General features: G+C 46.5%; 1 protein-coding gene across 3 annotated transcripts in view; it reads right to left on the bottom strand.

The window, feature by feature from the left end:
- Positions 1-259: 259 nt before the first annotated feature.
- ADAMTSL1 (ADAMTS like 1) overlaps positions 260-12,727 on the bottom strand; it is a 470,823-nt gene continuing 458,355 nt past the window's right edge. For all 3 annotated transcript variants that reach the window (XM_082401580.1, XM_082401578.1, XM_082401579.1), the window contains 3 exons: positions 5,447-5,556; positions 4,434-4,654; positions 260-2,907 (listed from right to left, as the gene is read on the bottom strand). In XM_082401580.1, the coding sequence (XP_082257706.1) occupies positions 2,801-2,907; positions 4,434-4,654; positions 5,447-5,556 (438 nt within the window). In that variant the 3' untranslated portion in view covers positions 260-2,800. The remainder of the gene's footprint in view (positions 2,908-4,433; positions 4,655-5,446; positions 5,557-12,727) is intronic.

Genomic DNA, 12,727 nt, shown 5'->3' on the forward strand with positions numbered 1-12,727 from the left:
AAATCCTCAATATCTCCGAGGTCTGCTGATACATAGGGTCATAAATGAGATGATTGTCAAAGACAGCACTAAGCCTCAGTTTGTGCATATCTAGCTCCTCTGGGTTCATGGCCCCCAGCTTCCCATGCAAAGCTGAAAACTGCGATTCTTCCATTTTAGCCAAACTCACATAAGTGACTGGGAACCAGCCTCACCCCCCCCCCACCCCGCCCAAAACAAGATAGGAAGGCTGAGCTTAATAGAGACTCGGACGACAAGATTTAAATAAATAAGCTGTATTATCTGTACAAAAAATATAAATAGAGTCTTGGGTTTTAGAGGAGGAAGTGCCTCCTTCCACATTCTTCAGCAGCCCTAATAATCTTCTGGTGCTGCTGAGTCACAATTCACAGAACAAACAGTAAATGTACATTCATCTCATGCAAGGAGCACGCTGCTGCCCACCCCAAAGCTCGGTCCTCCAAGCTCGCTCTGAAACCCACCTCCACCTGCTACAACCCGACACGTGGTGGGGCTGGAGGACACCTGCTATTTAGGAAATGGAAATATTGGCCACTGGTTTTCCATAGCTATTGAACTAGAAATTATCAACCACATTAGCAGTAGTATGGAATCTGCCTTCCACATTCCATGCATAACTATTGTGCCACAAACGAAACCCCTCTTATTGCCCCGTCATCCTGTGCTAGCTTTTACAATGTATTCTGTACACAGCGAATGGATCCAGAGTTAAACATCAGGTTCTATTAAAAATAGGAACAATACAATAATCACCACCGAGTTTACAGGAACACAACTGCAGGAAGTTAATAAAAAGTCCCCCAAATATTTTGGGTTTTTTTCTGGGAGACAATGTACAATTATTAATATTGCACTTTTTTATACAGGAAATCCTAATAAATATTCACAAAAGATATACAGACATAGAAAACATTCTCTTTTATTTTAAATAAACATTACACTGATTTTTAGGAACATGATTTCTTAGAGCCCATTATTGTGGTGAGGAAGAAAGAACTGCCTTAACTGTCCATAGCTCACCAGGGGAGGACAAAGCATAATGTCTCCCCCACTAACTTGTACTTCCAGGCTGGCTAGAAAATGCAGCCCTGATGTCAGTGGTGGCCCCGGGGTGTGTGACGTTTTGCGAGTCTGTATGTGAGGGGGCGGTTTGGCTGAGGGGTGAGTGACTCTGGCCACCCTGCTCTGCCCCAGCTGCTACTAAATGGTGGCCACTGGGATGGGGGGCGCAGGCCAAAATCACTCGCCCCCCCAAACCACTCTGCTGAGCGAGAGCTTTCATTGACAATGAGCCACAGTGTCCCAGATTTTCAGTTTTGCCACTTGACTTTGCTGCAGCCACGTTACTGTAGCTGACGGGCATTACTGGAGTGTGTATGCTGCTTTGCCCACTGAGTTAGCAAAACCAATGTATATTAATTCTGGTAGAGTTCATAGTATTTCACTGTGTGGAGGGAATGGGTTGAAAAGCCTTTGAGGACCGTCTGGGAAGCTTTAGTTACCCTTTGGCTTTGCCTCTGTGCCCCGTCTCCCCGCCCCGGCCTGTTGTCTGAATACAGGGGCGGCCGTCACCGTGCCCCGGGAGGGGCCCACGCAAGCCTGCGGTTCCACCGGTGCCCCGGTCGCTCTCATCTGATGGATACTCTGGCAGCTTGAATAGTGGGTTGGTTTTTGGCCAGCTGACCCCAGTCCTTGGCCCTCAAGCGGAGCAGTAAAAACCATATAGGCAGGAAACCCAGCCTACTCATGAGCGAAACACCCTGGCCCAGGTCAGCAGTTCGTTCCGGGCTGGGGGATGCTTGATTCGGAGACACCAGGGGTGGCCTGACTGCACAGCTAAGCCCCGCCGTCTCACCAGCTCCGCCATGGGGGCACGGGCAGAAGTTCACTGAGCGGCTCACTCGGGGACCCCTCTCCGCCGCAGGGAGGGCGTACCTCCTGCACGCGGCCTGGGCCCGTGCTGAGCCCAGAGCTGAGCACCGCAGCCCCCCCCCCCCCCAGCCTGCACCGGTACGCCAGGCACTCGGGCTCGGGGCTCAGAGCCTCGTGTGGCGGCCCGCTCGCTCCCCCGTCCCCTTCGCTCCCCCTCTCAGGAACACGCACAGGCTTCTTTGTGCTTCTGTCCCTTCCTTCCCCACCTCGTTTTCTGCATCGCTGTGCGCTTTAGGTCTACTTGGATGGGCTCCCCTTGACCTCCGCCGTGTTTTGAGTTCTCACTGCTCTGTGCCCGCCACTGGGAGCGCTGAGCTCTGGGCTGGGTTCTCAGCACGGATGGTGCCCTCCCTCCCCTGCCTTAACCATCTCCTGCCAGGAGAGATGCTGTTGGTTGTCCGGAGTCAGTACCGCTGCTTCACAAACCCTCTGGCACCCTCCCCTTCTGTCTCTCTCTCCCGTCTGCCGTTGGCTCCGGCTCCCTGCTGGCCCCGGGGGGGAGCTGCGCTGGCCTCTTCCTAGGTCTCTCTGGGACCCAGGTTTGGGAGGGAGCTGGCTCTTCCAGGGAACTCTTTCTGTCTGGCCCGGCCTGCTCTGCAACCTCCGTTAGACCTCCGTCCTTGTCCTGTCCCCTCATTCTGTCCTCCAGCTAACTGAGAGAGAAGACATGCTGGGGTCCTCATGTCTGGGGAGGGGGAAGGGCAAGGGAGGAGGTTGATGAGGGTGTGTGTGGTGGAGGTGGAGAGGGGGAAATAAATAAATAAAACGAAGAAAGCTTAAGTTCTGTCCAAGGTGGTTGCGTGAGTCCTCCGTGCTGCCAGGGTAGCGTTCTCCCCGTGTCCTGTCTTCACGCTTTGCCGCAAGTTCCACAGCAGCGAGATTTGAACTGGCTGAGTTGGCAGAGTTTCAGCTGTTTCACCTTCTCACAGTACCTGGTGGTATCTCTGCACTCCACTGGGAAAGGGGACAGAAAGGAGAGGTGAAACGGAGGCTTGGTAATAGCCATGGCCACTGGGTGCCTCCTGGGGTCTGCCTTGGGCACCAGGCTCCCGTGCTGGAGGGGCCACCACTGTCCAGCACCCCTGGGCTGGCCTTGCTCCGGCGGACCTTGGCCATTTGCTCCCCAGGCTGCCAACCACGGGGGCGGCTCGGGCTGCAGCTGGGGGCCGAATATTGGGGCTCTGCGGCCTTTCTGATAGCCCCCTTCCTTCCCGAAGGCGCTCGGGACCGCCTCACCTCCTAGGCAAGGTGGCCTTTTCCCATGGCGTTGGAGTATCTGACTGATACTCTTCCTCCTTGAGATGGTTCCCGGAAGGACTAAATTTTGCTCACTTCGGGGTGGTGTGTGAGTGAGGACCTGCCTGGTGGCTTCATCCCCTGTAACGTGAGCCCTCCTTGCCCCCGTGAAGCTTCACTTGCTCGTCCTCTCTCCCGAGCCTCTCTACTCCTTCCCCTCACCGTGCCTACCAGAGCGCCGTGGCGTCCTAGTTCAGCACTGGGACAGGCTGATGGGTCTTTAATACTGGCGTGGATTCGGGCTGTGGACATCTGTGGTTAATACAGTAAGTCTGAACTACTTTCATGGAACAGTGGTCCTGAGTGTGGGGAGCTGACAAAGGTGGGTCAGCGTCACACAAGAGGACACAGACAATCCCACCCCGTCTAGAAAAAGGACTGGCACGGTTGGCTGACGTGGCATCTGCTCAGCGTGGGGAATCGGAGGCTCAGTGTGGCCCTGTTTGTGGGGGAAACTGCACAGCAACATTTAAAAATTCCCTTTTCTTTGCTTCATGCTTTGTCTCCTTCCCTGTGGAGAAGCACCTCCAATTTGTTTTGGGTCCAGAGGAAGAAAAAAAATAGATCCTCGCCCAATGGGGATACAAATGCTGGTGTTGGGCTAAGGAGGAGGAGCTAGACTCGAGGGAAGAGGGAGTGAATGAGTATCAGATCGCAGGTGTGGCTCCTGCACAGACCGGTGGGTGCCCACGGGGCTGCGAAGGAGGGCGGGGGTCGGCAGGTCCTCGTTCTGGGAGACGCAGAGCCGTGATGGGTGCAGGGTTGGCTGAGCGGGAGGTGCTCTGTGTGCTGCTTGGGTGCAAACAGTGCTTTCTCCCCAAGAGCCATTGTTTAGTTGTCCCCTCTGGGTACCAGCCGAACTGCTGTAGGTGAGCTGGAGGCTGGTTTCATCCAGCACTTGGCCAAAAGCACCTGGCTGTCGCAGGGGCCGGGATGGAGCCCTTGGGCCACACCCAGCCATCTCTTGTGGCCTGGACACGCGCACATATATCCCTGCACGCACCTTTGCTCGCCCGCATGCACCCACGCACCCTCTGAAAATACACAACTCCAGCCCTAGCTCAGGATCCTTGGGAAAGCTGGTCCACTGCCCTATCTATGCTCAGGCTCAGTTCCGGGGACTGCCCGCCGCACCTGACGCCTCGTGGGGAATCTGCAGAAGGCTCTGTGGGGTTGGAACGTACTGTTTTCACACGGGGTGACGTTGCAGCGCTGCCAGTTGGTGGGCCGGGGCCCCCAGGAGCACAGGTGCTCGGGCACCGCCTTGCTGGTGCGGGCGTGCACGCACTCCACGCGCCGGGACTGGAAACCGTAGTTGCCGCAGGTCGCCGTGCACAGGCTCCACAGGCTGACCCTCCAGTGTACGCCGCAGGCTTCGGACCAGCAGTTCTGGGTGCTCACGGGCCTGTGGTAGGAGGGTGGCAGGATTAGGGTCTGCCTCTCTGGGGGCTGAATCAGGGGAGTGGATGTGAGAACAGTGCTGGAAACCCCCAAATCTCAGGTATCCCTGAGAACAACTCCCAGCGCTGCCAGCCCTGGGTTCTGATCTCTGCTCTGTTACTGAACGGCTGTAGGGTCTCAGAAGACCCCTTCCTCTAACTGGGCCTCTGTCTGCTCATCTCTGCAATGTCCGTGTCACTGCATGACCTGAGAATGAGCTCTACCAGGGTGGGGGCTGGCAGAGCCGCTCTCAGGGGCTGGGACCTTAGCGAGGGGGGTGATGAGCCCTCTCCCCAAGGGAAGGAAGGATGACAGGGGCTGGGGGCTGGAGAGGAGTGGTAGGCTGAGACCTGGGGACAGGGCTCTCAGCATAGCTTCTAGAGGGAGGTGGACAAGAGTGAGAGGCTGGTGGAGCCCTTGGGGTCTGGTGCCCACTTTGTGGACCTGACCTCCTGCCCGCCCTGTAGCCAGCATGGGTCTCTTGTGCCACCAGGCCTCCTCAGGGGAACAGCATCCTCTGCATTCTCTCTCCGTCTCCGAAAGGGGAAAGCCCCGCCTGGCCCATTCACTAAGCACGAGGCCACCACTGAGCCATCTACCTTTAGGAGGCCAGTGACCTGGGGAGAGTGGAGGTGAAAGGGAAGAGTGTCTGACCGCTGGGACCATGGAAGGTGGGAGGAGAAACGTTTACTTGCCACCATCTTTCCGTGCTTTTGACACAGGGCCTGGGAGAAGGCAGTCCATGGCTTTCTCTTACCTCGGAAGGGTGCTGCACTGCTCTGATGGTAAGGTGATGCCATCCCGGGTCTGGCAGAAGACTTGTCTGTGCTGCACGGCGAGGCGAGGCCCGACGCAAGGCCCGTTGCACTGGGAAGCAGAAACAGGTGACATACACGTTAGCCAAGTCACAGGACAGGCTGCAATGCCCAGGCTGCGTGGGGCAAAACATCCTTGTGCAGGGGCTTGTCTGAGGCCCTGAGATCATTTATCTTGCCCCTCTTTACACCAACTTAAAGGATATCCACCAGCACTTTTTTTTCTTAGTCCACAGTGGGAGGGTTGGCTTTGCTGTGGTCTGTGAGTATTCTGCTAGCAAATGGCTAATGGCAGTATAGAGCCGGTCAGAGATGTCAGCCCCCTCCCAGAGCAACCGTATGGAAGGTTAATCTTGGCATAATGTACTAGGAATGTGGTGGTAAGCTTTAGAGTTGAACACCTCTCAATAAGCCCCCCTTCCCTCCTTCAGTCCAGAGGGTAATTTGGTTTATTGTTTTCTTGCTAAATTCATCCAAGTAACCAAGTCCATGATTTCTTTCCTTTCTTTGGTTTCATTTTCTCCAGGATAAACCAAGGGTGGCTGAAGAAAAGTAGACTTAGGTGTGTATAGTTAGTCCATGCTCATGGAGATGGTTAAGCTCTCCCCAGGGTTGGCAGAGCCAGACTATCATGGCAAAAACCGCCACCAATGATGGTGTCTGTAAAATACAAAACATCTGCTATTTGAGTAGGGTAAAGGGACAGACATCCCTTGGAGGGTCACTTTAGAACAAGGGCTCTTAACTTGGAAGTATCTGGAGTCCTAGGGGTCCACAGGGGAGCTGTTGACCCTTAAAATTATAAGCAGAAATCCTGTTTTGTGTAACATTTTATTTATTTTTTTAGTCTTTGAGCCCTTCACCCATTAGTCCCACACCCAACCCCCACCTCTGGCAACACCAATCTGTTCTCTGTATCTATGAGCTTGCTTTTTTTAAAAAAAAATATATTCCACATACAAGAGAGATCATATGGTATTGTCTCTCTCTGTATGACTTATCTAACTTAGCGTAATGCCCTTGAGGTCCATTCATGTTGTCGCAAATGGCAAGATTTCATTCTTTTTGACCTTATATATGTGGGATTATTTATGATCTCTTTGTGTTCATCTTATTTGGAACCCTATGGGCTTCCTGGAGCTGGGTGTCTAGTTCCTTCCCCAGGTTAGGGAATCTTTCAGTATTTCTTCAAACAGGATTTCTGCCCCTTTCTCACTTTCTTTTCCTTCTGGGACCTACATAATGCAAGCCCTTTAATCTAGCATCATCACTTTTTTTCCTTCTCTGATTAGGTGAGTTCCACTGCCCTGACTTCTAATTCACTGAGCCTTTGTTTGCTTCATGTAGTCTGTTGTTGAACACCTTAACAATGTTCAGTTAATGTGTTCTTCAGCTCTGTGACTTCTATTTGGTACTTTTTAATATTTTCTATCATCACTTTGTTGAATTTCTCACTCTGTTCAGCCATCTTAATTAATTCATCCATGCTGAATTTCTAAAAGCTCTCAGGTAATGCCAATGTTATTGGTCCATGGACCACACTTTAAAGAGTAGCAAGGCTTGAGGCATTACAAATTACAGGGAACTGCTTGATCTCAAAATCCTTTTAATATAATTTTTTATAAATTTATTTTATTTTTGGCTGCGTTGGGTCTTCGTTGCTGTGTGCGGGCTTTCTCTAGTTGTGGCGAGCGGGGGCTACTCTTCATTGTGGCACACAGGTTTCTCATTGTGGAGCATGGGCTCTAGGCATGTGGGCTCAGTAGTTGTGGCTTGTGGGCTCTAGAGCGCAGGCTCAGTAGTTGTGGCGCACGGGCTTAGCTGCTCCGCGGCATGTGGGATCTTTCCAGACCAGGGCTGGAACCTGTGCCCCCTGCATTGGGATCTTCCCGGACCAGGGCTGGAACCTGTGTCCCCTGCATTGGCAGGCGGATTCTTAACCACTGCACCACCAGGGAAGCCCCCCTTTTAACATTTTTGCATTGGTGATATATTGTTGGGATGTGATTCAAACTATAGATGCCCACCAAACCTCCATATTCCACTCCTGTAAGAATGAAAATGATGATAATAGTTTCTGACAAGAAAATCCTTTTGGAAGAGTGTCATTCAAAGATCTATTCCTTCATCTTCCTACCTCTTTGAAGTCTTTGAAAACCATGCTGGTTTTAGTCTAAGTAGAACTAAGACCACCTTCTCAGTTCTAACAACCTGGCTTCATGTAATAATTCAACTTTCTTCTTTTAATCCAACATACATTTATTAGGCACCTGTCTTGGGTAGGGAATGTGTTCCATAAAAGCGTATGTGAAAGAATGATGGCAAAAACAGCCCTGGAATGTTTGCAGGAGAATTATACGAGAGGTAGAATTATAAATGTGGCTGTAAAACGTGTGCCAGATCATGAGAAATACTGTATGCTGTCTGAGGAGTTTGGATTTTCTTATGAATGCCACTTTGTTGGGGTGGGGGAGGGGAGGCACCTAGAAAGGTTTTTAAGTGGGAGTGTCACGATTAGAGTTACTCTTTAAAAAGATTATTCTGTCAGCAGTACAGTAATTGAATTGGAAAGTGAATAGACTGGAGAAAGTAATCTAGGTAACAAATTTTGCTGATCAAAATGAAGGCACTGGGCAATAGAAATGGAGAGAAGATTCTATGAAAGTATGATTCACATGGCTTCAGTGGTGCCTTGACAGGGATAAAAGACAGGGAGGGAGCTAAGAGGAGTCTCAGGTTTATGGACTGAACATAAAGATAAGAATTTGTTTTGAAGATGTTTTGTATGAGATGTTTGTGAAATATCCGAATATATATGTTCATTAAGCAGGTGGATATATAGATCTGTGACTTAAAAGAGAGCTGTGCTAAACACTATCCATTTGAAAGTCATCAGTAGACCAGTGGTGGCTAGGAGTCATAGGTAGTATAACCCAAGGGGAGGGAAAGCATGAGATGAAAAGGCTTAGGGCAGAACCCTGGGGGACACTGTAGGAAGAGGAGAAAAAAAAGGAATTAAACTGCAGGAAAGGAGAAAAAAAAGAACTTAGAAAATGTATTCACAGAGACCAACAAAGGAGTTTCCAGAAAGGAAAAAGGGTCAGTAGTATCAAAATGTGTCAAAAAGAACAAACAAGCTAGAGTAAGAATTGGCAGTACCCAGTGGAACTTGACTTATAGGCTGCACCGGTGACCCTGTGAGGGGCAGTTTCAGTGTGGCAGTTGGCACTGAAGTCAAACCAGCAATGAGTAGAGAAACAAATGAGAGTGGAAGAAATAGGGCTCCTGGAGACATATCACTCCTTCAAGAATTCCCAATTGTGGTCAAAAGACATCAGCAAAATGGCAGACTAGGTAGCTCTAAGTCCTCATTCACACACAGAAACATCAAAAAGCAACTGGAAACTGGCTGAACTAATCTTATAGGAATTCTGAAAAAGTCAAAGGTCTACAGCAACCTAGCAAGTGCCCAATAAAGAAAAATCTACCTTCAAAACAGTAAGAAAATTTGTGGTGTTTTCCCTCATCCTTCCCCAGCATGGCAGTTTTTTCCCCCCATCTTTATTGGAGTATAATTGCTTTACAATGTTGTGTTAGTTTCTGCTATACAACAGAGTGAATCAGCCATATGCATACATATGTCCCCATATCCCCTCCCTCCCACCCTCCCTACCCCACCCCTCTAGGTCATCACAAAGCATCGAGCTGATCCTCCTGTGCTATGTAGCAGCTTCCCACTAGCTATTTTACATTTGTTAGTGTATATATGTCAATGCTACTCTCTCATTTTGTCCTAGCTTCCCCTCCGCGCCCCCCCCCCCCACCCTGCCATGTTCTCTATGTCTGTGTCTTTATTCCTGCCCCTAGGTTCATCAGTACCATTTTTTTAGATTCCATATATATGTGGTAGCATACAGTATTTGTTTTTCTGTTTCTGACTGACTTTGACTTTGCATGACAGACTCTAGCTCCATCCACCTCACTACAAATAACTCAATTTCGTTCTTTTTTATGGCTGAGTAATATTCCATTGTATATATGTGCCACATCATCTTTATCCATTCATCTGTTGATGGACACTTAGGTTGCTTCCATGTCCTGGCTATTGTAAATAGTGCTGCAGTGAACACTGTGGTACATGTATCTTTTTGAATTATGGTTTTTCTCAGGGTATATAGCATGGCAGTTTTGGTCTAGAGGCAGCAGTAGCCCATTTTCCTCCCACCATCTGTAGGGAGCAGAGAAGATCCTATTTGCAGTGTGTAATGTTCTATCCTGTCTGTCAGAGGGCTACCTGAAGGACTGGTCTCATCTAACTCAGGTATCAAGTGGCAGCCACTACTTGTGAAAGCTGCAAGGGGACTACAGACACTTGGGGCAGGAGATTACAGATGGAGACATGCAATAGACCACCTAAGGCCCTGGGGACAACCTGGGGTGAGACCATCTTGGAAATTAAGATATTCAAAAGCAGCCATATATAAAGGGGACTTCTGAAAGTCACAAGCAGGCCCAGGCAAGACATATGCTCAGGAAAGATCTGAGAAGACCTTAAGCTTTCATCTCAGGCTGATCCCGAGGTTCAGAGAACACCCAGTTAAGCAGTGAAGGTGTGCACAGGCACAGAGAAAGTATATTCAAAGACTGGGAGAGATGTCTGTTTTTTTCAATGCCCAATTTCCAAGGATAAATCATAAGCACTTCAAAGAAACAGGAAATCATGGCCCATGCAAGGAGGAAAGTGAAGTGGCAGAACCAGCCCTAAAGAAGCAGGGCATCAAATGTATTAAACAAAGAGACTTTAAAACAACCATCATAAACATGTTAAAAGATCTAAAGAAAAACATGAATAAAGAACTAAAGGAAATCAGAAAAACTGATATTAACAAAGAGTTAGTAATTATAAAAAGAAACTAAACAAATTTTTGAGCTAAAAAATACAGTATCTGAATTGAAAATTTCACTAGCAGGTTTGAGTACACAGAAGAAACAATTAGCAAACCTGAAAACAGGACAATTGAAATTATTGAGTCTAATGAGCTGAAAGAAAAGACAATGGGACCAACATATACACATGTAGGAGTCCCAGAAGGAGGGAGAGAGAAAGGGGCAGCGAGATCATTTGAAGATATAATTAATTGCCAAACATTTCCCAAATTTGATGAAAGATACAAATCTAAAAATTCAAAAAGCTCAACAAATTCCACATAAAATAAACTCAAAGGGAACCACACTGAGACACAATATAATGAAATTGTCTTACAAATAAACACAAAGAATCTTGAAATCAACAAGATAGACTCATCAGGTACAAGGGATCCTCAAACAGACTAGCAGATGATTTCTCAGCAGAACCCTTGCAGGCCAAAAGGTGGTAGTAGAATTATATCTTTAAAGTGCTGAAAACAAAACAAAACTAAACTATGTACCTAGAATTCCATATCCAGAGAAACTGTCATTCAGAAATGAGGGTGAACTTAAGATATTCACAGATAAGATAAGAGGGAGTTCATTACCACTATACCTGACTATAAGAAACATGAGAGACCCTCAGGTTAAAATGAAAGGATGCAAGACAGTAACTCCAAGCCATATGAAGATATAAAGATCGCCAGCAAATGTAAATACATGAGCAAATATAAAAATTGGTATTATACTTTTGGTATGTAACTCCACTTTTTATTTTCTATAGGATTTAAATGACAAAATGCATTAAAAATAATTATATATCTGTAAGTGGGTATGCAATGTATAAAGATATAACTTTTATATTATTAACATACAGGAAAGGGGACAGAGCTCTATAGGAATAGAGTTTGTGTGTGTGGTTGAAGTTAAGTTGCTATAAACTAAAACTAGATTGTTATACCTTTAGAATGTTATATGTAATTCCAAGAGCAACCACAAATTAAATACCTACAGACTATACTCAAAAAAACCACAAAAACCAAAACATCAGCTAAACACTAAAGAAGGCAGTAATGAAGGTAATGAGTGGGGGAAGCTATAAGATGCCTAGGACAAATAACAGTGGGAAAAGTAAGTCCTTCCTTATCAGTAATTACTTTAAATGTAAATGGAAAAAACAAGCCTCTCCAATCAAAAGGCATAGATTGGCAATCTATCTACAAGAGACTCACTTTATTATTTTTAAAGTATTTTAGAAATTGAAGTATAGTTGACTTACAATGTTGTGTTTCTGGTATACAGCAAAGTGATTCATATATGTATATATATAATTTTTCATATTCTTTCTTTTCCATTATAGGTTATTACAAGATACTGAATACAGTTCCCTGTGCTATACAGTAGGTCTTTCTTATCTATTTTTAAATTGTTTAATTAAAAAAATTATTTTATATTGGAGTATAGTTGATTTACAATGTTGTGTTAGTTTCAGGTATACAGAAAGTGATTCAGTTATACATATACCCATTCTTTTTCACATTCTTTTCTCATAGGTTATTACAGAATATTGAGTAGAGTTCCCTGTGCTATACAGAAGGTCCTTGTTGGTTATCTATTTTAAATATAGCAGTGTGTACGTGTCAATCCCAAACTCCCAAATCTATCCCTCCCCCACCCCACCCTTCCCCCCTGGTAACCATAGGTTCGTTTTCTAAGTCTGTGAGTCTGTTCCTGTTTAGTAAATAAGTTCATTTGTATCATTTTTAAAGATTCCTCATATAATCAATATCATATGATATTTGTCTTTCTCTGATTTACTTGATGTAGTATGATAATCTCCAAATGACATTGCTGCAAATGACATTACTGCTTTTTAATGCTGCAAATGACATTATTTCCTTCTTTTTAATGTTTAATATTGCTGCAAATGACATTATTTCCTTGTATATTGTATTGCTATAAACTTGATCACGTTTGTGATCAATTTAAGAAAATTGAAATCATATCAAGCATCTTTTTTGAAACAATGCTATGAGATTAGAAATCAATTACAGAAAAAAAAAAAAAAACACAAACACATGGAGGCTAAACGATATGCTACTAAACAACCAATGGATCACTGAAGAAATCAAAGAGGAAATCAAAAAATACCTAGAGACAAATGACAACAAAAAAACCCCTGATGATCCAAAACCTATGGGATGTGGCAAAAGCAGTTCTAAGAGGGAATTTTACAGCAATACAATCCTACCTCAGGAAACAAGAAAAATCTCATATAAACAACCTAACCTTACACCTAAAGCAACTGGAGAAAG

The sequence above is a fragment of the Balaenoptera borealis genome (genome assembly GCF_965194805.1).
Source record: "Balaenoptera borealis genome assembly, chromosome: 8".
Taxonomy (NCBI): Eukaryota; Metazoa; Chordata; class Mammalia; order Artiodactyla; family Balaenopteridae; genus Balaenoptera; species Balaenoptera borealis.